This window comes from Juglans microcarpa x Juglans regia, chromosome 6D, assembly GCF_004785595.1.
Source record: "Juglans microcarpa x Juglans regia isolate MS1-56 chromosome 6D, Jm3101_v1.0, whole genome shotgun sequence".
In the NCBI taxonomy this organism is placed as follows: domain Eukaryota; kingdom Viridiplantae; phylum Streptophyta; class Magnoliopsida; order Fagales; family Juglandaceae; genus Juglans; species Juglans microcarpa x Juglans regia.
In genome coordinates, this window is record NC_054604.1 from 28,366,093 (window position 1) to 28,391,914 (window position 25,822).

At 37.9% G+C, this 25,822-nt stretch overlaps 2 protein-coding genes across 3 annotated transcripts in view; one reads left to right on the forward strand and one right to left on the reverse strand.

Moving 5' to 3' along the window:
* LOC121233947 (protein HLB1-like) overlaps window positions 1-25,822 on the forward strand; it is a 42,364-nt gene that overhangs the window by 7,438 nt on the left and 9,104 nt on the right. The window lies entirely within an intron of this gene.
* LOC121233946 (metal-nicotianamine transporter YSL1-like) lies at window positions 130-4,186 on the reverse strand. Of its 2 annotated transcripts, none has more exons than XM_041129720.1 (8): window positions 3,703-4,186; window positions 3,156-3,550; window positions 2,862-3,034; window positions 2,421-2,515; window positions 2,176-2,310; window positions 1,877-2,066; window positions 1,667-1,781; window positions 130-1,207 (listed from the first exon to the last, which is right to left on the reverse strand). In XM_041129720.1, exons 2-8 carry the CDS (start codon window positions 3,520-3,522, stop codon window positions 282-284), a joined length of 2,001 nt encoding a protein of 666 aa, XP_040985654.1. In that variant the 5' UTR covers window positions 3,523-3,550; window positions 3,703-4,186; the 3' UTR covers window positions 130-281. The 2 variants fall into 2 exon arrangements, with proteins under 2 accessions (XP_040985654.1, XP_040985655.1); XM_041129721.1 differs by having other exon boundaries at window positions 3,156-3,559.

Sequence of the window (25,822 nt, forward strand, 5' to 3'; positions counted from 1 at the left end):
AGAAAAATACCAAAATTTTCCCTCCAATATTTCTCTTCTTTACTCGTGCTAGTTGATGAACTCATGAGGCAGTGCCCTGAATCCGAAAAAGGGGAAAGAAATAAAAGGAAATCACACAAGACAAGCAAGTGATGCGATGCATTTTTATTGTTGTTTGAGAATGGATACAATGCGATGCACGTAGCTTATGTATGATTTTATTTGCACCTATAATTGACTAATTTGAGTCGGAGATTACCCTGTCGTATAATGCTCTCAGCCAAGTCCTCTGAAAGCTTTTTCTAGGAATGCAAAAATTTCATGCAGATCGGAGGTTTTATTTTGGCCAGAGCTAGAACTGCAGCAGGGAGGGTCCAGAGCCCTTCCCCGCAAATCAATCCAGAAGCAATCGCAGGTACCATCAACTCGGCCTTCTTAGAATCAAGCTTGTGCAACATAAAAACAATCAAACTCCCAAGGCACATATCAATTGCAAAGTATGCCCCGACCAGAAAAGGCACCGCCATGACCATTGGAAGCGGCATATATTTTCCGACCTTTTGTGGGGAAATATCGCGCACCACATTGACTCCAACCGCAAAGGCAAGAAAGCCATAGCACATTTGCAGGCAATGGCGAGGAAGAGCAGAGAAGCCTTGCACACCTAGAATTGCCATGTTTCTATAGATCAAGGCATAAGGAGCTTTGAACTCTCCATCCGGGTTTCCCACATCAAATGCCTTGTAAAAAAGGAAGAAGCTAAGAGGAGCCGTCACACAGCCTAATGCTGTGCCAATGGCTTGGTTCAAGAACATTGCTTTGGGAGAAGTGCAAGTCAAGTAGGCAGTCTTGAAATCTTGCATCAGAATGCAAGCCACAGAAACAACAGATTTGACGAGTCCACACCCAACAAGCGCAGCCACCACGCCATCTTCTTTTCCTGTCAACGCTGCTAAGACGAAGAGTGCCACTTTCCCGTAATTGTAGGCCATGTTTATGTCCGTCAGTCCAGCTCCATAAGCATTGCAGAATGCCAGAGATGGAGCTAAAAAATAGGCTACGACAACATAGTACCATTTAAGTTGAGGAAACATGAATGGGATCACAATTATGGAAATGATGGCAAAGATGACATATCCAACGGCTGCAAACCACATGGGAATGTTTTCACTAATGAAAATCTCGTTCCGTTTCATTACTTCAATTGGCTTCTCTTGGCCATCCACATCTGCATGGGAGAAAAAAAAAAAGAGAAATTGTTAGAAGTAACTAATTAACTAATCAAATTAGTATGGTCAATTAAACAATTGTAGCCACTGATGAATTCGATTATTGATAAAAAAGAATTGTACATGTGTTATTAAGCGTATTTATTACTGAACGAGTATGTGTTGATATTTAGATTTCACACATGATACTTATTATCTCCGCACAACATTCCAACGTGTGATTTGTTATTATTATATTTTTATATAACACATATATTTACACATCAAAATAATAAATCATATATTGACGTGGGATGCAAACATGATAAATAAAATTTTTACTCAAATTAACACATACTAACATGCCGGTTCCTCGTACACATCATGCGTCATTTGAGTGTTTCCAGAATCTAGGTTTAAGGAAACCTACTATAAGTAACATGTAGAAATGAAAATTCGAAGGCTACTGTTCATATTACCCATTTCGAGGTCCTCCTTCTTTAATCTGCTGCGGATTTCGATGATTGTGCATACCAATATCTTAATGAAATTGTACATACCATCACCTAGGATCAAAGCAACGGATAAAAAAACCTGCAAAAAGCAAACCCAAAAATAAAAAAAAATACTGTAAATTGGCGACCATTGGTAGCAGAAGAAGCAGTCCCATGAGATAGAAAAAGTGAGACCTTGTAACCATATAAACTTTTCATGTCACTTTCTTCCAAACTTTCAGAAAACCAAATTCCTTTAAGCCGACCAATGAGCGGCCACATTACTCCAAAGGAAAGCACAGCTCCAAGAAGCAAAGACAAGTTAACGAGATGGGAAACAATCATGCCAGCTCCAACAAATGTCATGCTAAAGTCGAAGTAGAATCTGCAAATTAAATCCATCCGATGATCAAATATTTAAATAAAATCACTAATTAACATGTTGATCATCAGCTCAAAAGCAGCAGAGGAAGAAACAGATCATGCATGCATACGTTTTCTTATACGCTTGCAATCCAAAAGTAGGGAAGTGTGCGAATCCGCATTCGTCTTTACCACTGAAGAACCACTTAAAGAAGCCCCATAAGAAACTGATTGAAAAATATTTCATGAATCCCCGCACTTGCTTCCTGCAAATTTATCATGTCTTTGATGATCAGTTTCACGAGTTTTGATTTTTAGATGGTTTTTTTGTTCCTAGAAATTGATAGATACTAGAAATTAAGATCATGTCATGTACTTAGCCATCTTATCCCCCTGAGTATGGAATCCATTAATGAGTACCGCAGTTGCCATGCCACTTGGATATGTTAATTTGAGGTCTACTATCATTATCTGCAAAATGGAAAAGGAGATCTAAAATCGTGGACCAAAAAATCATCATGGTTTTGCTTAATTTGTTGAGTTGAATCATACGTGAAATTGAGATCTCGTTTGTTTCCATGACTATTTTTATCTCATTTTATCTAATTATTATAATTTTTCTAAATTCTCACAGAAAATAAAATAAGCAATTCAACTTTTTTAAATCTAAAAAAAAAATAATAATAATATTAAAAAATATATTCTAAAAATATTTTATTAAATTTTTATCTCAACTCATCTTATCTTATCTTATCTGTGAAAACAAACGAGGCCTGAATTAGTTGGTTACCACCAAGAACAAATCATATATATGTACCTTCCTTAGAGGAACTAGGACAAAAAGGCCAATAAAACAGACTAAAAACAGGTAGCCAGTCATCCAACCAAATCCAGGTTCCTTAACACTCTTTGGGGAGTTCCCCTCATTGTTGACGCCTGCCAAAAGATATGTCCTCCTGTTTAATCCCAATAGATAAGAAGCAAACCCACCTGCGGTTCATTAAAAGAGAAGAGGAGTTGTTAGATTACATCAAAATTATTGAAAGTAAGTAAAAAGTGGGAAAAAATGGCGTATTTAATTTTCAAAATCTGAAATATTAAAGCCTCAAACCTCCAACAGAAATGCTATAGCATGCAACTGAACAAGTTTGTATCATTGTATTCTCTTGCCGAGTGAATGGCTTTGATACAAAACCAGCTTTCTCGAGGACTTTTATCCATGTCCGAACAAATACGAAAGCAAGAAGAGCAGCAGAAACATTTAGATTAGGAGTTATCCCGGTTGTGAGGTTCAGCTTCATGGCTATCACACTGTACATGGTGCCAATCATAACACTCACTACTAATCCCCTTATCGTTATTTGGTTCCTCCATGGCGGGATTGCCTTCGACCCCTCAGGTACTTCCTCAAAAGGCTGTCCTCCTAAATCTTCTTTTTCAATCTCTCTCTTTTCTTTGGCTTCTAATTCCATGTTCATGGCTCCACGATAAAATATTATCTGCACTCTCTAAAACATTTCTACTTGAAAAGATGATCCAAACTTGAAAAATCCATATATAATCCCAGAGGATGAAACTTAGAAACAAAGTATAAAATGATGAGACAAGAATGACAGATTATTAATGAGAAGAAATGCTGTTTTAATGCATAGACTGACCTGGATTCTTTCTGTACTTCTGTTGTTCAAGCTTCAATGGTACACCATAGAATTATCATGCAATAGAGCACAAGTTGTCAATTGGTTCTTTGTCTTCTTCTTAATTGGAACCCATAATTAGAAAGTAAAAACCTTCCTGTGAATTAGTGAACCCCAGAATCCAGCTCCTGTGTCTTTTCTGCCACCCCCAATTACTGCTCACAGCTTACAAATGACCCTCAAATTATTAGACAGGATATCTTCTATATATATATATATATATATGCTGGCACTAGCATGCAGAATGGGCTCAACTTGTAATCCAAAATGGCACCTAACTGTGTAAATATCTGATCAGTTATAATATATTTCTTTTGATGCATGCACTACAAAAGTAACTGAATAATTAGAAAGATTTGCTAAACAAGATGCATAGAAAAGAATCCATTTTTTTTATGAACATAGGAAAGAACTTGGTATAAAGTAATTACTAATTGATATGAAGGGCATGGCACTGACTCATGCATGCATGATTATATTTATAACCAGATTGTTGTTGAAGCCTACACTTCACAAAGAATTGGTGTGACTAGAAAGCTAGCTGACCTTATCATTGACATTTTTCTTTCTCTCTCCTCCATCGTGAGGTGGGCTAGCTATTAATTGATAAGTTTGGGTAGGAGATTCTTTCTGTGTGGAGGTTGATTAAACTCGGACCCTCGCACGCTGTAGGCTGCAGACAAGTGGGACAGTGTAGAAGATGATACCTCCAGAAATTTTGAGAAAACACAACAAAGTTACAAAACATTGTTAGTTGATCCTTCGAAAATAGTGGTCACGAAAAGTCAAAGGAGATTCTCTCCCTAGCTATCTCTAAGTTGAATATGAGAAATGATATTTATAATCATAAAATAGTTAAGTGTTGTACATTTTTTTTTTTTAAAGTGAATAAATATAGAACCTATATGAAAAATTTAATTTTTTTAATAATAAACTTTACTATTTTTAAAAAAAAATATACGATACTTGCACAACTTATAATTGTATCTAATATTACATATTGAAGATATGCCTGATATAATTTGTCATTAATTTATATATAGTATCCCAAAAATTCCTGTTTAAACAGCCTATTTAAATTATTGCCCAGGAAAAATTACCTTTTTTAAAATGGCAGAGGCCTACACTACTGCTTCTAATTTTGATAAGAACTCCTATTCTAAAAGATTTTATAAAAATAAAATCATAAATTAAATGATATTATATTGTTACGTTAAATTTATTTTATTATAAAAATAATTTTATAATTTAACATATCACATTAAAACTGCTATATACATATATATATATGTGTTACAAAGCATTTCCCAAATTTTATGCATTGAATATTTTGGTCACCATTTGTACACGTTATCTTAATTATAGATGTTTGTACTGTAGGGAGCATATGCAAATGTGTACTGTACATGACCAAAAATAAAGGGGAGCCTGGCCGACGCTTATTGTAACTTGTAAGGCAGGCAGGGAGATCAAACAAATATTAGGCTTAAAAAATACGCCATCCCCGATTAATGGGATGTGCGGTTTGAATCTCAATTGAATTTCTATCCGAATTTTAAAAATTAAACTTCATACAAGTTTTAATACCCATATCATCGTGTTGATCATCATAGCTTATAATTTAATGTGCTATCTAATTGCATGACGAATATAATATTAAAAATTCTCGATATTTTGTCTATCCATTGTTGCTAGCTAGCTTGCGTAGATATTTTTAGTAAGAAAATGATAGGCATGTAATATTTTTTACAATTTTTTTATATAATTATGTTTTGAATGAGGAATATTTTTATAAAATAATTTATAAAAATAACACTCATTTATATACTCATTTTAAAATATAATTATATAAAAAATTATACATACATCATTACTCTTTTTGTCACGATGCAAACAAAATAATAATAAAAAAATGTTTGTGCACACGATGTTGTGAAAAAAAATGCTAACTTTCGATTTGGGAGCTCCAATTATTTGAAATTAATCGACTGGGAATGTACTTTAATGATAAAAAAAAAAATATATATCAGCACCCTCCTTGAGAATACAACTTTTCATACAGCAATAATATTTATAAATTTAGAGTTTTTTTTTTAAAATTATTTAAATAAGAGATTCAAGTGAAAAAAATTATTTTTTTAATAACAAATTTTATTATTTTAAAAAAAATATATACGAGACATATAATATTTAGTATTATTTTATATATATTAGTATTATTGTTTCTTAAATCAGGCTAGGCTGCATTATTTTACACTGCACACCTGCCAGCTAGATAGCAAGAAGGGTGCTGCAGCAAACCAGCATGCACATATGATTGAGAGATGATAAACCACAAAATTCAGGGAAGTAGAGGAAGGAAAGAAGAAGAGGCTTGCAAGGATGGATGGCGTGTCGCAAGTAGTGTTTGGAATATATGCAGAGGATGGATGCCGACAGCTCGAGAAGAAATGCCAAGCACATGCGCGCAGAGATGATAATATTGGCCATGCATTTTCTGCAATCACATCCAGTACAATCAGTGTGCGATTTTGACACCAATTTTATGATCTGTGGTGATTTGGAAGAGGATGATATATCTTCATCATCAATGCATCATCAAGTTTGGTTTTCCGGCTGTCCAAAATTGCAGCTTGAAATATCTGAATCCGTCCAAAATTGCAAGCTGCTTCAATCACGGATATGACTTAAAGGTATACAGAAATGCATGAATTCGGATCTTAAATGTATGCTAATCTAATTAACATCTATGGAGAGACGTGTTTTAAGTTTCAACGATATCTTTTTATATTTTGTTTGATATGATATTAAATAATTAGAATATTAATTATTATTATTTTTTTATTAATCTTCAAATCATTTTATGCTATATTAGGCTCTGTGATCATGATTAAAAAAAAATGATGAACGTTATTTTTTCACTCTTGAATCATAGAAATCCTATAAGGTCCAAATTTGCATTATGGATCTAATATTATGATCATGATTTCAGTAATATTTTTATTTTAGTGGGAGAAAAAGATAGATTAATTATTATTATACTAATGTGAGTGGGAATAATTGTGAGCTCCCTAACAGTTAATTGTTGCATTCCAATAACTTATAACAAATATTAATTTTATGCACAAAACTTAATTAACTATTTGAAAACTTATATTTGCAAGCATTTTAATATTAATTATCTTTTCACAATTTGATCTTGATGTGGTATTAATCCATTGGTAAGTAAATTATCAATATTTTGATGCCACATGAAGGATGATAAAGCAAAGACAATTTAACTAAAAACTTGCAAATTGTATTTCTCTCTATATTTTTGTAGACTTTTAAATCTGGCACCTTTAAAATTGTAATGATAACTTTTTTTAATGATATATAATATTACGTCTAAATGAGTGGGCTCAATATATAGAATATTTAATTAATAAATTAGATATACTATAGAGTCAAGGTTCAACTCATGAGACTTATTCCGATCATAACATGCTGAAACTACTATTTATTCTAAAAAGTTAAATTAATAAAAGGAAGTAGATTTAACTATTTATATTATATTCTAGACTAAGTCATGATCTACAATCTGATCTCGAATACATTCTCATTGGTTTTAGGTGGAAATCTTGGTCCTATCAAATATAACGTCAAGACATTGTACCTTATTTTAAAGAAAAATTATATTCATCGTTCCTATACACTACACATCATATTTTTTCTCTTATCAAATATATAATATGTGAATGATAAGTAGAATAATTCAATTAGTTTAAAAATAAAAAAATAAAAATAAATATAATTTATGGTGCGTAGGGATGATGAGTCGTAAAACTCTTTTCTTAAAGATGTGTTTGGTTGTTGAATTAAACTCAACACATCTCAAACCAATCATTAAATTCATAAAGTTAACACAACACTTCTTTTCTTAAAGATAAGACTCATTACTTTTCAACTTTTCATAAAAGAGTTAAACTCATCTTAATATACTTCATACAATTCAACCTAAAAAGTTAAATTAATCTCAACCTCAATGAGATCTATAAAATATTGATATTTACAACTCAAATCATCACATCTCAATAAGACCTACAAAATACTAATTTTCTTGAGATTTTCTTATAATTTTTTAAAAAGCATGCATATATATATATATATATATATATATATATATATATATATATATATATATACACACATTATACGTATGCATTCACCTGGCCAGAAGAAACCGTGTGTGTGTCTATATATATATAAAGATTTTTCTTAAAGAAACCTGACTCTCTCTTCTCTGTTCTTGAGTCTCCTTATTTACCCTGATTTCTGTAAGTGCAAATTTGCACTACCTTGCACCTGTAATTACTTTAAGTTTGTTAATTTTAATAAAACTTATATGTTTATTCTGATTTTGCATATTCATACATGCATATGGCCGGTTTTACCGCCTGTTTATTTTGTGCTTGCATAATTTAATTATTGTGCAATTTATTCTTCCATTCCATTCCTTCTCTTCTTCTTCAGTCAGCTTCGACTTTTCCTTATTTCCGCTGTTTTGGTATCAGAGCCAATCCGGTATTTAATTGTTGTGAATTGTTCCTTCTTTATTGAACTTATTTTGTTTTCTGACAACCCCCACCCGGAGTTTCTACTTTGGTTGGTTCAGGATCATCTTTCGACAAGTAGGTCAGGAACCCGAAGGTGTAAGTCCCATTTTGAAGCTAGGGAGGCGAGTATAGGGCAGTTATAGGTTCAAACCCGAGGGCCGAGAGTGGTAAGTTCACAGACCCCTGAGATGCGACGGTCGGTGTTGTCCTAGGACAAAATGAGTTGGATAAATAGATCCAATTCAACAATTAGTTCTAGGTCGGCTATGCCGCCTGACATAGTTAATGAGGAAGATTATGCTTTTGAAGCAACTAAGTCGCTGTGCTGGGATCTTGGAAGATTCCAAAACTTGATGTTAGCACGATCTATCGAACCAATTGGTTTGAAAGATCTTTGCACACACAATTTTGCGTGCGTACTGTTGAACAAACTTATGCTATTTCCAAAACTCAAGAAAAATGTTATCTCTTCCCAAAAGAACAGATGACAAAATTCTTGCAGCAATGTTTTAGATATATTCATATTGGATCTGCCCAAATTGCTGCCAAACTTTTAACAAGGAAAGACATCAATGCATCCGTATTATTCTGTTTAAGGGATGCCAGATTCAATAATTTTGAAACAAGTATTCTCGGAATGATCCAATCCTCTCTAACAGATGGACCAGTCCATTTTAATTGTTATCCAGATTTAACTCTTGCTATTGATGATGAACATATTTCAAAATGTTTGACTTTAAACATTTTAACTTCTGAATATGATATGCGTAAGGGTAGCAAACCCCTTACTTTGATTTACAGGATTTATTATCGTCTTTTAAAAACGAGTTTAAATCCAAAAGCCATTGCAAAACCCATCCAGGGAAAAACTCTTCTGATCCAGAGTTCAACCCCAGATGCGGATGTTTCAATTCCAAAAATGATTTTTTGGAAAGATATAATTCTTCCTAAAGAATGGATTTTGGAAGAAGAGACTCCTCCTATTTCTCGAAACCCTGTTGACAGTTACCCAAGTAACATTCAACAGTATTTGGATGGAACCATTAAAATTAGTTTTGATCAGACTAGATCTCCAGGGCTAAGAAGAAATTCTTATGCTGGATCTAGTTCTTCTTTTGCGGGGTCAGAAATTCCAGTAAGAAGAGATCAAAATCTCAAACAATTTCTGGAAGATTCTGTTAAAACAGCCCAACCTGTTAATCCTGTTTTAAAATTGAAAGGACTTTCTACGTCCTCTCAAGTTACTTCTGTCTTTTATTCTGCACAGGATGCTGGGTCCTCTAAAAACCAACCTATTCATAATGAAGCCGATAAAGAAGATGACTCATCTCTATCACCTACAGTTTCAGATATGGTAGCTCCTGTTGCATCACAAGTTCATCACAGTTTAACTGTGTTGAATAAACCATTTGCATTTGATCTTATTTATCTTTTTGAAAAATACAAACTTTCAAAAAATAGTGCTAGGTGAAAAGCCTATCATTCAAAGTATTCTGAAAAAGAAAAACAACGTGTTAAACGGAAATGGAAAGAAGAAATGAATAAGCAGCAAAAACATATTCTTTTCTTCGATTTTGTTGAAAATATTTATGTTCCTAACAACACTTTGAATGTTGTTAAAACTGATTTTGTCAAGGAAGAAGGTAAAATGGTAGTTCAGTCTAGCCATCTACCTTTGGAGACTGTTCTCATCATCCATAAAGGGGTTGAGATATCTGCTTCACCTTTCAAAATCTTAGAAACTGTTTCCAGAGATCCTGAGAAGGACAAGATTCTCAAAGAAACAAAAAATGTTATTTCTCAAAATAACTTTGTGAATCTTGCTTTTCATACGATCGGACAACAGCTTGATCGGATTGAAGAAAAGGTTGAAAAACCTGATCATATTCCTTTGGTTTTGACTACAGATCAACAAAAGAAAATAATTGAAAAACCTTTGATTATCTTACCTAAAAGTCGAGCCAAAATTGACTTTAAAAATCCACAGGCAAAGACTTTAGATAAGATTGATCAAATGCTTAATGATCTGAAAAGAGAACAGCCTTCTACTAGTACTTTGTCTAACAAAGAAATAGAAGAAGAAGTTCTTGTTGAAACTACAGATGAGTCTTCTAACGATCACTCTTCTGAAGAAAAGGATCTTGATTTACTTGAAAATATTTTTCAAGATATTGTTTTAAAACCTGAAATTGCTAGATTCTCTTCAAATGGACCCAAACCAATGAGTCTAACGAAGAACTGGTATTCCAGGCCTACTCCTCCTGATTTACAGTTTGAAGAAAAAGTTTTTCAAACTCAATTTTCTTACTCTGCTGACAAAGGTTACGAGTGGAATATTGATGGTTTCTCTGAACAAGAAATCATGAATACCATGAGTAAAATATATCTTGTGGCAAATGCTTATGTAAATAACAATATAAGGCAACCTGATATTGTTAAGATTTTAATACAAGGTTTTTCCGATGTTTTGAGAAACTGGTGGGATAAATACCTAACCAGAGATGCCAAGAAAACCATTCAGAACGATGTCAAATGTAATGATAAAGAGTTACCTATTTTTGATGAATCCATTAGATCTGTCCAATCTGATGGAGTTAATACTTTGATTTATACAATTTTAAAGCATTTTATTGGCACACCATCTGACATAACTAGCCGCATCAGCGACCAGTTAAATAATCTTAGATGTCTGATTATAGATGATACCAAGATGTTTTTATTTCCAAAGTAATGCTTCATGATGATAGTCAGAAGGCTTACTGGAAGGAGAAATTTATTGATGGTTTATCTCGCTTGTTCGCTTACAAAGTGAATGATGAACTTACTATTGCTGGGTCTCTTAATTATGATGCATACACATATGGTGATATTTGTGCAGTAATCAAGAAACTTGGTATTAGTATGTGTAATGATCAAATGATGCTCCAAGAGCAGATGAGAAATAGCAAGAAAGCCAAATACGAAATGAGAACATTTTGTGAACAATTTGGACTTCCTGCTATAGCTCCCTCTAAAAGGAAGCATAAGTTTTCTAAACCTCATGGCGGTATTAGGAGAAAAGCCCGTGATGAATTTTATAAGAAAACTTATAAAAAACTATTTTCTAAGTCATTTTCTAAGAAAAAGAAATCTAAGGATTTTTCTCAAAGAAAATGTTTTATTTGTGACAATCCAGGACATTTTGCTGACAAATGCTCCCAGAAAGCCAAAAAGGATAAAAAATTAAAAAATAAGCTTAATCAGTAGAATATTGATAACAATGATAAAGAAGAACTATTTCGACTCCTAGAAATAGTTTCGTCTTCATCATCTGATATCCTTGAGTTCAGTTATATTTGCAAGCATTTTAATATTAATTATCTTTTCACAATTTGATCTTGATGTGGTATTAATCCATTGGTAAGTAAATTATCAATATTTTGATGCCACATGAAGGATGATAAAGCAAAGACAATTTAACTAAAAACTTGCAAATTGTATTTCTCTCTATATTTTTGTAGACTTTTAAATCTGGCACCTTTAAAATTGTAATGATAACTTTTTTTAATGATATATAATATTACGTCTAAATGAGTGGACCCAACATATAGAATATTTAATTAATAAATTAGATATACTATAGAGTCAAGGTTCAACTCATGAGACTTATTCCGATCATAACATGCTGAAACTACTATTTATTCTAAAAAGTTAGACTAATAAAAGGAAGTAGATTTAACTATTTATATTATATTCTAGACTAAGTCATGATCTACAATCTGATCTCGAATACATTCCCATTGGTTTTAGGTGGAAATCTTAGTCCTATCAAATATAACGTCAAGGCATTGTACCTTATTTTAAAGAAAAAATCTAATTATCATTTCTACACATTACATTTTTTTTATTTTTATTTTTTTTTCTCTTACCAAATGTTTAGTAAATGAACTATAAGTATACTGATTCAATTAGTTTAAGAAAAATAAAATTAAAAAAAAATTAAAAAAATAAAATAAATATGTTTTATTATGTGTGAAGATGATGAGTAGCAAAACTCTTTTCTTAAGGATTTGTTTGGTTATTAAACCAAACTTAACCCATCTCAAACCAATCATTAATGAGACTCATTACTTTTTCAAATTCTCATAAAAAAAGTTAAATTCATTTCAATATACTTCATATATTTTAACTTAAAAAGTTAAATTTATCTCAACCTAAAAAAGTTAAATCCATCTCAATAAAATCTATAAAATACTATTATTTATATCTCCACTCATCTTATTTCATTTCATCACAATAAAACCTACAAAATACTACTTATACGTACACAAAGTTTCTTGAGATTTTCCTATAATTTTTTAGAAAGCATGCATATATACATAAGTATATGCATACACCCGGCAAGAAGAAACCGAGTGGCAGCATTCGTGTGTGGATTTTTTTTTTTAAATTTATTTTTCTTATAATAAGTATAAAGTGCATGAATGATAAGTATAACAATTCAATTAATTTAATAAAAATAAAATAAATTAAAAAATATATAATATGTGGTGTTAGAAGATGAATAGCATAATCCATATATTATATGTCAACTATTCATCGTGTCTCTCTCTCTCTCAAGATACCTTGGCCTTGGATGGTCGAGAATGCCTGTTACCAGTACATGCAATGATGCAAGACAGAATTAATACTTTTTAAGTCCGACAGTTCTCATGATATATATGCAGATTTTTAGGCCACTATATGTGCCACTTGCTTTCGAAGCTGCTGACTTCGTTTGTTTGGCATCCATGCATGCCATATACAAACAATCTCGGCAAGATCATATATGGATCCTTCTACTTTTTCTTTTTGAGGATTATTGCTTGCTTCCGATTTGATGGGATGGCTTCCCTCCACCATTCCTCTCGGTAGGCCGCTTTGCTTGCTTTTCATTTCCCACTCTCAATAAAATAGAAAATGAAGTGACCTCTATCACCAAAAACTTGCAGAAATCGGTTTGTTGTCTCTCAATTTCACAAAATTTAACCCAAAATAAAAAAACACACTTTTAGGTACATTATTCATTAACGTCATCAACACCTAGCTAGATTCTCCACAAAGCACCACATGAACAAACAATATATACGAGGGAGACTTGGATATTGACAAGATCGACCAAGTCTCGGGTGATCATAGATTTTTTTTTTTATTATATTTTATAATGTATAAAGCAACCTTGAACAATGCGCGTTGCCATCAAAATAAGGAATTTCCAGATCTCGACCTTTCATACATAAATAAACAATACACGTGAGACCACCCAACAGGCCAATATTACTTGGAACTCAAATTAATCACTACACACGTATAAACACACAATAAATATTACTCATGTCAGTCATGAATTATATTTGGTGAGTTGCATGTGTTGGATCAAGATTTACTCAAATTATTGCTTGAATTTAAGGATTTAAAGTGAGAAATAAAGAGACTAACACGTTAAGTAAGTCATGTATAAAACGTTAACTGAACAATAAATTGAATAATATTGTTAAATACAAGTTTTAAATAGATGAATTATGCAGAGATGATATTTTATAAAAATGTTGGTCCCATTAAAACGGAAAATATTTTTTTTTTATATTTTTTCATAATAGGCTGATCTATTTTTTTTTTTAAAAAATTATGCAAAATTTATCTATATAAAATTTGTACAAAACATTTTTCATTAATTTTATAGTTTTCCTTTATATGTTAATTAAGGGAAAAAAACTAATTATCACGATCACTACTTATTAATATTGACAAGGGTGGGGATACTCTGCCGGCCAATCTTTGCTGCCTGGGCGGGATGCATTTTTTAATATATTTTAATATTTTTAAAAAATAAAAAAATATCAATATATTTAAAATTATTTTCTTAATTATTAAGGTTGTGTTTAGATATTGAACTGAGTTGAGCTGAGATGATAAAATATTGTTAAAATATTATTTATTATTATTATTATTATTTTGAAATTTGAAAAAGTTGAATTGTTTATTATATTTTGTGTTAGAATTTAAAAAAAATATAATAATGAGTTAAGATGAATTGAATTTAATTTAATTTTTAAAGTATCCTAAGTTAAAAAAAAAAAAAAAAATCAAGCGGTCATTTTAAACTACCAAAGTAGGAGATAAAGCAGTGATCTATTAATGATGATAACAACTTATTAATAATGACAATAAGATAAAAGAGAGAATAGTTTTAAAAACAATATAGAAGGATGACCTTTGGTTGGCGAGTCCTCGATCTAGCAAAGATGGATCAAAATTCAAAGGCGAAGCTGGTGGCTGGCAGGGCGTTGATGGGGCCCAAGACACGACAGATGATGTGGTTGATGATGCAGAAGAATCGACCACAAAAAGACAGAAAACGTATAAATGCTTCAAAGTGCGTGAATTATTTCAAATGATTTCCAGCCGATAATTATATACGCCAACCCTTATCCTTCCTGCGATGTCCAAGTCCTATGTCTGAATCCCTCTGCAGTGAAAGTCGGTCAACCACGTAATTTGCCTGCCGCTTTTTTAATCGGAGCAAGCAGAAAATGGAAATGAGAAAATCTATACGTCATTTTTATTATTATTTTATAATATAATATTAGATAAAAAGATTCATAAATAAAATATAATAAATAATCTCTGATCATATAATATTATATTATAAGATGATAAGAATTGAGATAAAAAATCGTAGAAATTGTGAGAACTTTAAATGTCAGACTTACTTGTTGTTGGTACAGTGAGATGAAAGGAAATAATTTTAGATAATAAATAAATATCGTTAAAATATTATTTTTTTAATATTATTATTATTTTGAGATTTGAAAAAAATTTAATTGATAATTATATTTTGTGTGAGAATTTAAAAATATTATAATAATGAGATGAAACACTTTTACTATCTAAATGAGACTTTAAAGTAGGCAAATTAAATTAGATTTTAGCCACCACAACTATATATATATATATATATATATATATATATATATATTCATCACCCAATAGAACAATGATGTCCAAGTCATAACTATAACTATTTTCTACAAGTCCCTCAAAAAAGAGTTTGGAGAGGGTAAAAAAGCTCAGCACAAGAGTTTAAGGCCATGGGTCAAAGGAGGCCCATCAGTTTGGCAAAGTGAAGATAACAACTTTTGATGGGCTTGTCCCACAAATAAGAGGTCCGTTCGACCCGACCCAAAGTAATGAGATATCGACAAAAGTGGCTAGGGGTGACGTGCACCGACCTGCCAGTTGCCTTGAATCATCACTAGCACATGGCTACCAGAAAGCGTGTAGGAGAAGCTATAACCACCATTCTCTTGGGAAAATGAAGGTGGGTGCCACTAGGACAGCCTTAGGGGACACAAACACCTCAAGTCCCTAGAAAACAATTGCTAGGAAGCGTACAAAATAGATAACTATGACTCATACATTGAGAAAAAAAAGGTGGGCGCTGTAGTAGCAGGCTGAGAAGCCACCGAAATGATGGTTATGAAACGAAAGCTGTGTGGATGCGTATCGAAAGAGAAACCATGGCTCTCTCCGCGAAAAGAGAGAGATGAGACTCGTCGACCCTGACTGAGAGGGTGTTGAGATATAATTTAGAGCTCAACACCGCATTAATCATTCCCTCTAGGGTATCACACCCCATAACTGATTCAAGTGCACAAAGGGACAATTCCTTGGAAATGGAAGCAACAACACCCCAAACCTAGTATAAAAGCTCACTCAAGGTATGTTCAAACTCATGGAATTTGAGGGCAAATAAAACACTTCTTAAAAAGGAAACTAACTTAAGCATCGGAGGGTCCTTTGACCACCCCCAAGCTCTCTTTTGTATTTGTATGTTTGCAAGTCCCTTTATCTACCCTCCAGCTGTTTGAGAAGACCTTCTGGTATGTACGAAACACTTCCAAAACAGTAGTGCCGTCTGCGGGATAATCCTAACAAACTAATGTGTACTTTGTACACTGAAGACACTTAGGGGCAGCTTGGGCTTGGTGGGCTCATCAGTAACCATGGACACACCATAGATGGAGAAAGAAGAGTTGGTGAAAAGGTTGATGGCACAGGTAGAAGCACTTTAGAAAGAAAACGAGGCTTTGTGAGAAGGCCCGCATAGATCGACGGAAGACCTAGAGCCAAGTTACAACCAAGAGGAAGAGTCACATAGAGTAATAATGGAGGACGACGAGGGAGATAAAAAAAGAATCAAGCAGGACCTCCAAGATAAGTACCAAGAAATGGCGAGAAGAGAGGGAAAATCCTCCTCAGTGGACCAAATGCTTGCCAACACTAGCCTGCCTTATAGTGCAAGTGTGATGGCGGTGCCACTACCGCCAAAGTTTAGAGTCTCCCAGGTAGACCTGTATGACGAATCTAAAGATCTATTGGAGCATTTGGACACCTTTAGGGCACACATGACCCTGCACAGGTTCCCAGGAGAGATTGCATGTCGGGCATTCCCTTTGAACTTGAAAGGAGCAGCACGAGCCTAGTTCGCATCCTTGGCACCGAACTCAATTCGCCATTTCGAGGATCTGTCGTTGCTCTTCCTCATGCAATTCATGGCCAATCGTAAGAGGCGATGATTGGTGGCTTATCTCCTGACACTCAAGCAGCGAGAGGATGAGAGCTTGAAGTCTTACCTGTTCAAATTCAACAAGGAGCGTATGACGACAAAAGACCTAGACGAAAAATTCACACTTGTGGCTCTCTTGGGAGGCATTTGGCCTCGAAGTCCATTCATGGCGGAGTTGGCACGTAGAATGCCTTGAAACAATTCAAGGACAAGGCCGACGGCTTCGATAATGTAGAAGATACCCTTTGGCCCTTAATTGCCTCAAGAAGAATAGAGCTGGAACAAGGCGACAAGAAGGCCAAGGCTCCGGTGCAAGCAAAGCCAACGGATAAAGGTGGACGGAACAGGCAAGAGAGCGAGCGCCACAGGCTCTTACCAACAAAAGGTGTTGGCCCTCTCCAGGACTGTTCAGCCCTGACGGTAGAGGATGCTAAGGACCTTCAAAGCTAGGAGGTAAGAGCGCGAGAAGGAGAAAATTGCTACTGCCATTTTCACAAGATACTACCTACAGCACAACAGAATGTAAAACCTTAGGCGGAAGAAGGGGTGACTCCCTGTGGGCAAATAGGTAGGACCAACAAGGCAATCAAGAGTGGGGTCGAAGCCGAAATGATCGAATAAGAAGGAATAGTGAAAGCCCGAGAAGGCAGGAGAGGCGGATGTTCAACAAAACCGATCGGGAAGGCCACCACATCAGAGCCCTTCACTAGGAGAAATTCAAACCATTGCAGGTGTGTTCGTTGGAGGAGGGCTAGCATCTTCTCGAAGAAAGGTGCACGCGAGAAAAGCACGCTTTCAGGAGATATATGTATTGAAGCATCGACCTAGGAAGGAAAGTGAAGAGACTCAAGTCATCACCTTTGGAAAGGCTGACGAGGAAGGGATCCTCCACCCACACGACGATGAGTTGGTGGTCACCCTGTTGGTTGTCAATCTTACCCTCCGGAGGATCCTAATCGATAACGGCAGTTCTGTGAACATCCTTTTTTGCAATGCCTTTTGTCGCATGGGTATTGATCCTACTCGTCTACAGCCGGTGCTTGTGCCATTGAGGGGTTTTACAAGAGATGTTATCCAGCCCTTGGGGGTCATCACTTTGTCAGTATTGGTGGGAGAACACCCCCGACGTTTCTTCAATCATGGCAGAAGTTGCCCTCATCCTACAATGTCATCTTGGGGTGCCCTGTATTGAACAGATTAAGGGCTATAACGTCGACCTACCATTTGAAGATAAAATTTCCAACAACCACAGGTGTAAGAGAGGGCAGAGGAGAACAAGTGTTGGCCAAGGAGTACTACATGTAGGAGTTAAAGCCCACTAAGATGGGGATTTATGGGATAGAGCCCGCAATTGAAGGAAAGGTCGCCATCCCAAGTCCCCCAAACCATGCAGGAAGGGGATGCTAGGAACGAGCAAACATTGGTATGGGTGAAACCAGGTGAGCCGTTCGAATTAGTCAATTTATTTGACCACTGGCAAGGAACCAAGGTCAGGATAGGTGAACTTGGGATCAGAAATGCGACAGGTTATGGGATAGCTGCTGACAGAACATTGGGACATGTTCGCATGGAGCTATGAAGATATGCCTGGAATAGATCCTGACATCATCCAACACAGTTTCTATGTGGATCCTGAGGCGAGGGCAGTTAGGCAAAAGAGTTAGAGTTTCAGCTCCAAAAAATGCGCCACCATCGCTGAGGAGATAGATCGGTTCCTGGCTGCGGGGTTCATTCGGGAAGTACATTACCCAGAGTGGTTGTCTAATGTGGTATTAGTAAAGAAGGCCAAAGGGAAATGGAAGATGTGTGTCGACTTTGCAAATTTAAACAAAACTTGCCCCAATGACAACTTTCCCCTACCGCGAATAGATCCGATTGTTGACTCCAAGGCAGGCCACCAGATGCTGAGCTTCATGGGTGCTTATTCTGGGTATAACCAGATTTGCCTGAACTTGAATGACAAAGAGAAGACATCATTCATTACTGATAAGGGCCTGTATTGCTACAAAGCTATACCCTTTGGCTTAAAGAAATTAGGGGCAACCTATCAACGACTATTGAATCGGATGTTCAAGGAGCAGATTGGCCGTAATATGGAGGTATACGCGGATGACTTTTTTTGTCAAAAGTAAGACCTCCTTGTAGCATCTGGCCGACCTCTGAGAGGCTTTTACTGTAATACGACAACCCAGACAAATGTGCCTTTGGCATCAGCTCGAAAAAATTACTCAGCTTGCTAGTGTCAGAAAGAGGGATCGAGGTGAACCTCGAGAAGGAGGATGCTATCCTGACTATGGCCCTGCACAAAATGTTAACGATGTATAGAGACTGATCAGGAGAATAGCCGCCCTAAATAGATTTGTGTCCAGGTTAATGGACAAGTACTTCCCCTTTTTTAAGGTGTTGTGAAAGGCCCAAGAATGGAACGACGAATGCAATAGGGTGTTCGAGACCCTCAAGACTTACCTCGCCAACCCTCCCCTCCTAAGCCAAGCCAAGCCAGGGGAAGTCTTGAATATGTACCTATCGGTCTCACCACATGCGGTGTCCTCAATATTAGTTTGCAACGAAGGGGGCAAAGAAAGACCAGTTTATTACACCAACAGGGCCTTTCGAGGAGCCAAGGTGAGATACTCACGCATAGAACATCTTATCTTCGCGTTGGTGACAATGGCCTGACGACTATGGCCATACTTCCAGACTCACCCCATACGCATCCTCATGGAAGCACTTGTAAAGAAAATCCTCTAGTGGCTAGAAGTATCGGGTCAATTGGTCAATTGGGCAATGGAGCTAAATGAATTTGACATCGACTATGTGCCTAGGAGCACTTTGAAGGGGAAGGTGTTGGTAGACTTTGTGTCGGAGTTTACTGGATTCCCAGAGGGGCCATAATATGAACGATCCTTGAAGCCCTAGCATGTCTTTGTAGATGGCTCGTCATGCTGGGCTGGAGGGGAAGTGAGAGTGCATATTGTTTCGAATGAAGGAGTGGAGTACGAATATGCCATCCGACTGGCCTTCAAAACAACCAACAATGAAGCAGAGTATGAGGCACTTTTGGCCGGGTTGATAGTTGCAGCATATCTCGGGGCTGAGGAAATAGAGGTGAAAGTAGATTCCCATGTTGTGGTCAATTAGGTTAAAAGAGAGTTCACAACAAAAAGTGAAAGACTGCGATGGTATTTACAGGAAGTCGAAAAAAGGCGTCCCCACTTCCGATACGTTCAAATTTAGTGGGTGCTGAGGGCCAAAAATCAGAAAGTCGACAGGCTAGCTAGAGCGACATCGGGACAGGAAGGATATTCCTTGCTCGTGGAAACTGTAGTTAGAGCTATGGAAGTGTCAGCAAAAGGAGCTGAAGCTTTCAAGGTAAAGGTAGGGATACTTGGATGGGCCGAAGAGATAGTTAGGTATTTAGAGGCTGATGAGTTGCTAAGAGCTAAGGGGGAAGCGAGTAAAGTTAGAAATAGAGCAGCACGGTTCACCCTGGTGAACGGTGTGTTATACAGGCGGGGTTACTTAACTCCCCTCTTGAGATATTTCATTCAACTTGATACATCCTTCTACAATGTTTTCAACTAAAAAATTTCCGCAAATGCTCTGTATTCTTGGGGTGTGGTAACTCTTTTCCTTGTGCATCCTTCAGTCAGTAGGACTTTGGCCGACTACTAGTCGTGACTACGTAGGGCCCTTCCCACCGTGGGCCCAACTTTGCTTCATCTTGGGTCATCGTTCCCGTCTTTTTAAGTACCAAATCTCATATTTTAAAATATTGGGGTCAGACCCATTGATTAAAGCTCTGCTCCACCTTTCTCTTATGGGTCGCCATCGTCACCTTTGCCTCCATTCTCCTTTCTTCCAAAAGATCGAGCTCCCCTTTCAACTTGGTGTTGTTGTTTTCTTGATCGACATGCTGGACTCGACATATGGGCATCCCTATCTCTACCAGCAAGATAGCCTCTTGCCCATAGGTGAGGGAGAAAGGGGTTTCCTCCGCTGGGGTCTTTACTATGGTCTGGTAGGCCCAAAGTACTCCTGGAAGCTCCTCGGTCCGCACACTCTTCCTTTCACCTAGCTTCTTCTTGAGGATATTAAGCAAAACCTTGTTAGTATCCTCGGCTTGCCTGTTAGATTGTGGATGTCCTGGTGATGAATGTCCAACCTCAATCCCCAGCTCCCGACACTAATCACGATAGTGACCACAATCAAACTATTGCCCATTGTCCGATATGATTATCTAGGGAATTCCGAATTTGCACATGACTGCTTTCCACAAAAAACGTTTGATGATGTTTGCAGTTATGGACACCAGGGTTTCTGCTTCCACCACTTTGTGAAGTAATCTAATGCTACCATCCTAAAATTCACCCCGCCTTTACCGAGGGGAAAATGCCTAATCAAGTCAATTCCCTACTGCATAAAAGGTTAAGGCGACGTGATAGATGTCAACTCCTTAGGTGGGTATTGAGGTATAAGGGAGAATTCTTGGCATTTTTGACATTTTCGGAAAAATTCTTCCTCGTCCTTAAGGGCCCGAGGCCAGTAGTATCTTGCTCGTGTTACTTTGGCCGCCAATGATAGTCCGCCATAATGGTTTCCACACACTTATTCGTGCACCTCTGCTAATGCACCTCCCCTAAATAACTCTTTTGACCTCTCATTTACCTCTATTTGTCTTATGTTTCCAACGAGAATACTAGGGGAGCCAAGTACTATGTCCACCCAAACTTTGCCTTATCCATTGCTTCAGTCTATAAGGCTGACGAGAAGACAAGGGAAGCCAAGTACTGTGTCTCTATGGACTTGCTTCATCCATTGCATCAGTCTACGAGGCTGATGAGAAGACCATGGATCCAAGTACCGGGTCTCCACGGACTTGCCTCAGTCTACAAGGCCAACGAGAAGACCAGGGGAGCCAAGTACCGTGTTTCCATAAACTTACCTCATCCCTTGCCTCAGTCTACGTGGCCTGTAAATAGATTAGAAGAGCCAAGTATCGTGCCTCTATGAACTTGTCTCATCCCTTGCCTCAGTCTACGAGGCCGATGAGAAGACTAGGGGAGCCAAGTACCGTGTCTCCACAAACTTATCTCATTTATTGCCTCAGTCTACGAGGCCGACGATAAGACTAGGGTAGCCAAGTACCGTGTCTCCACTTATTTGCCTCAACTATTCCCTTAGTCTATGAGGTCAACAAGAAGATTAGGGGAACCAAGTACCGTGCTTCCACAAGCCTCATCCCTTGCCTCAATCTACGAGACCAACAAGAAGACTAGGGGAGCCAAGCATCGTGTTTCCACGGACTTTCCTCATCCCTTGCCTTAATCTACGAGGCCGACAAAGGAAAAAGAAAAGGGAAAAACAACGAAGAGGGAGACAAACATTCGAGGCCAAGCGACAAAGGAAAAAGTTAATTTATTGATAGTTAAACGTATACAAAGCATGAGTAGATGGCTACCATGATGCCTATAGATACTCGGACAGAGGTCTTTACAAGAAAAGGAAATAATGTACATAACTTTAAAAACAGATAAACATAAACAAAAGCTAAGGAGCAGGAGCATTAGGATCTGGATTAGGAGCCTTAGGATCTGGATCAAGAGCATTAGGATATGGATTTGGGGCGTCAAAGTCAGGAGGGAAGGCATCGGGCATCATTTCGCTGCCTAAGGTGCAGCCGTGTTCAAGCATGTTGGGTCTGGAGGGAGTTCGTGGGGGTCAAGGGCTTTCTAGTCTACCTAAGGGTTCTTCAGAATGTGGTCTCGTATCCTCTTAAGGCATTCAATGTATCCGTATGACTAAGCTTGGTCGCGAACAAACATGACTGACCTCAGTTGCCTCTCCAAGCGGGGAACAACATCCTAAACTTGAGACAGGTCACTCCGCAGATCTCGAATGACCACATCCTAAGTAGCTAGCTGCTTCTCGGCCCCCCTTAGTTCTTCAGACACTTGGTAGGCCTTCCTTTTCTCTCGATTAACAGCGGCCTGGGTAGCCGCCAAAGAATCTTCCCATCCTTTCAAAGCCTCTGAAAGGGACTGTCGATCTTTATCCTACTGTTGAAGCAGTTGAGCCTTGGAGTTTTGTCAGCCCTTCAACTCAATATTCTCCCTCCGCAACTGGCTCAATGATTTCTCAAGAGCCAACACCTTTGCGGTCAGGTAATCAACTGACTCCATGGTTGAGCTTCTCGCCTCCAACTCAGTCAGGACATCATGGTGAGCCAACTCTGCCTGCTCCATCGCCAAGGCAAGCTCGGCCTTTAATGTTTTTCTCTGGTGACAATGCTTCTTGACCTGTTTTTGGCTCTTTTTGTGAGTGAGGTGGGCCTTCACCATATTGATTTCCATATGCTCCTTCTCCTCCCTCTCCCCCCGAGCATAGCGCAGAGCTTGCTGTGCCAATGAGCAAAGAGCCTAGTTCTCCCTCACAATTGCTTTTTGGCCATCCACAATAAAGGTGGCCAGCCGAGATGCACCATGTCACCAACAAAAGCAAACAGAAGAATAGTCAATATAGGGTAATTGATAACATGGCAAAAAAGATAAACAAGTGCAAGAGGCCTCAGAGAAGAGCTCTATCAAGGACTTGGTCACTTGTTCCAAAGACTCCAACCAAGCTCCTCCTGCTTCAGATCGTGCGGAAAGAGGAATGGCCTCCACGAGGCTTTCTTCGGGGATGGCCGAGTAGCGGCCTCCACGTCTTCACCTGCGCCCGTGACCCTTTCTTCAGAAGTGATGGCAGGTTGGGAAAGAAAATGGCACTCAAAGACAGTAGGAAGCTCCTCGCTAGAACTTCGTGGCCCCCTATCTCACTAGGGCCACCCAGACTCTCTCCCTCGTTCCTCAACCCCAAGACCATTTCACTTCCAGCAGTAGGCAAACTCGCGACAGGTAAAGGAGAGAGGGAAGTATTTGTCTTCTCATTGGCAAAGTCAGGAACCGCAGCCAACCCTGGCTCCACCTTATCCCCTCCCAAAGCTCTCCCCACAGGCTCCACGGTAGGAGCCACAACGAGCCAGGGCTTCCTGCGCACGAGGGGACTTAGGGGAAGATTCCCTCTCCGCATCTAAATCAGGGCTTCCTGCGTAATCTTTAGCAGCACCTTCAAAGACTTGACCGCCGACGACGAAGTGCGCTGTGGACGGAGAAGAGGGGATCATCTCCATGTTCACCTCGAGAGGAGGCTTTACCAAAGTTGATTGATGAGGAGTCAGTTCCAGGAAGGCCCCCATAGAAATGCATTGAGAGCATCTTGCCCCCCTGGACATCCTGCGTGGTCCCATCGGCGAGGTTGGCACCTTCGGGACTGCAAACGTGACGGGCTCCACGATCACAACTGCTGCGAAAAGAGGAGCGACTGGTACTTCAGGGATGACAAGACTCCCATCCTCTACCTCCTTGGCAGCTCTGACGGACGGCAAGTGGGGGCTAACAGTGGAGCAGCTATGGATTGTGGTGGTCGATGTACCTCAATCAAAGTGGAGGACTGCCCTAAAGGGAATCGAGGATGGGACATTGGGCCGCTATCAGCCTTAGTAACCTCCATGTGATTTTCTCCCCCTTGTCTGTGGGAGGACGAATGGGGGAATGCTTCCAAGCCCCCGGGGGGGGGGGGGGGGTGCTTTTGACCGCATAGGTATGGCGTGGCCATAAAAAATAGTATGATCTAGGGAAGTAAAAATGCCCTTATATTTTCCCCTCCAAGAAGAGCTTCTGATCAATCCAGAGATCATTTCGATTCCATTAGTAATGAGGATTCAGAATATCACACATTGATCAATCAACGAGAGATTCAACAACTAAAAGAAAGATCGATTCTTTGGGATCCTTCCTTTCTTCAAACGGAACGAACAAAGTTAGAATCAGACCGATTCCCTAAATGCCTTTCTGGATATTCCTCAATGTCCCGGCTATTTACAGAACGTATAATCATCTGCTTCTGGAAGAAATCGAAGTTTTTCTTGAGAATCCTACAAGATCCATTCGTTCTTTTTTCTCTGACAGATGGTCAGAACTTCATCTGGGTTCGAATCCTACTGAGAGGTCCATTAAAGATCAGAAATTGTTGAAGAAAGAACAAGACGTTTCTTTTGTTCCTTCCAGGCGATCGGAAAAGAAAGAAATAGTTAATATATTCAAGATAATTACTTATTTACAAAATACCGTCTCAATTCATCCTATTTCATCAGATCCGGAATGTGATATGGTTCCGAAGGATGAACTGGATATGGACAGTTCCAATAAGATTTCATTATTGAACAAAAATCCATTTTTTGATTTATTTCATCTAGTTCGTGACCGGAATAGGGGGGAGCCTCTAAGAAGACATCGAACTGGTGGTTCTACACCCATTCTTTGACAAGGGCAATATGACGTAACTCCTTGGAAGAGGCCTTCGGTCATATCGCTTTATCTTCAGGAACCACACCCCATATGGCCCGAATAGGAAACTCACGACGATTTACCTATTCGACCGGAAATACCCACCCTTGGCTGGATACGAAGAAAAGTTTGGAAGTCCAGTATTTGACATTGCAGCAATACTAATCCAAAGAGTCGAAGCCGAGGGCGTGCCTCACCCTGAAATTGTAAATGTTCCCCTCACGTTTTATGAGGTTATGGGTCAGAAGAAACTCACGGCTTGTAAGGTCAGCATGCTTTGGGTCTTTTTCTAACAAAGCTCCCTATCAAAGGACACAGTAGCACATTAGGATCCTCCAAGCGTTTGGGTGGAGTTGAGAGGGGGCCAATCCGAGACGATCTAGCAAGTCATGGACAAGGCGTGGGAAAGGTAGGCTCAGCCCGTAGGAGAACATGCTAGGAAAGAGGGCAACCTTTATAGCATAACGCTTGTCATCGATAGCCCCTTCGCAAGGTCCAGGAGCCTTGAAAAC

Coding starts and splice junctions, on each gene's coding strand:
- LOC121233946 (XM_041129720.1), bottom strand. CDS start 3,522: ATGAACATGGAATTAGAAGCCAAAGAAAAGAGAGAGATTGAAAAAGAA. Junction 2,516..2,861: donor TCCTAGTTCCTCTAAGGAAG/GTACATATATAT, acceptor TCCATTTTGCAG/ATAATGATAGTAGACCTCAA. Junction 2,311..2,420: donor CAGGGGGATAAGATGGCTAA/GTACATGACATG, acceptor ATAAATTTGCAG/GAAGCAAGTGCGGGGATTCA.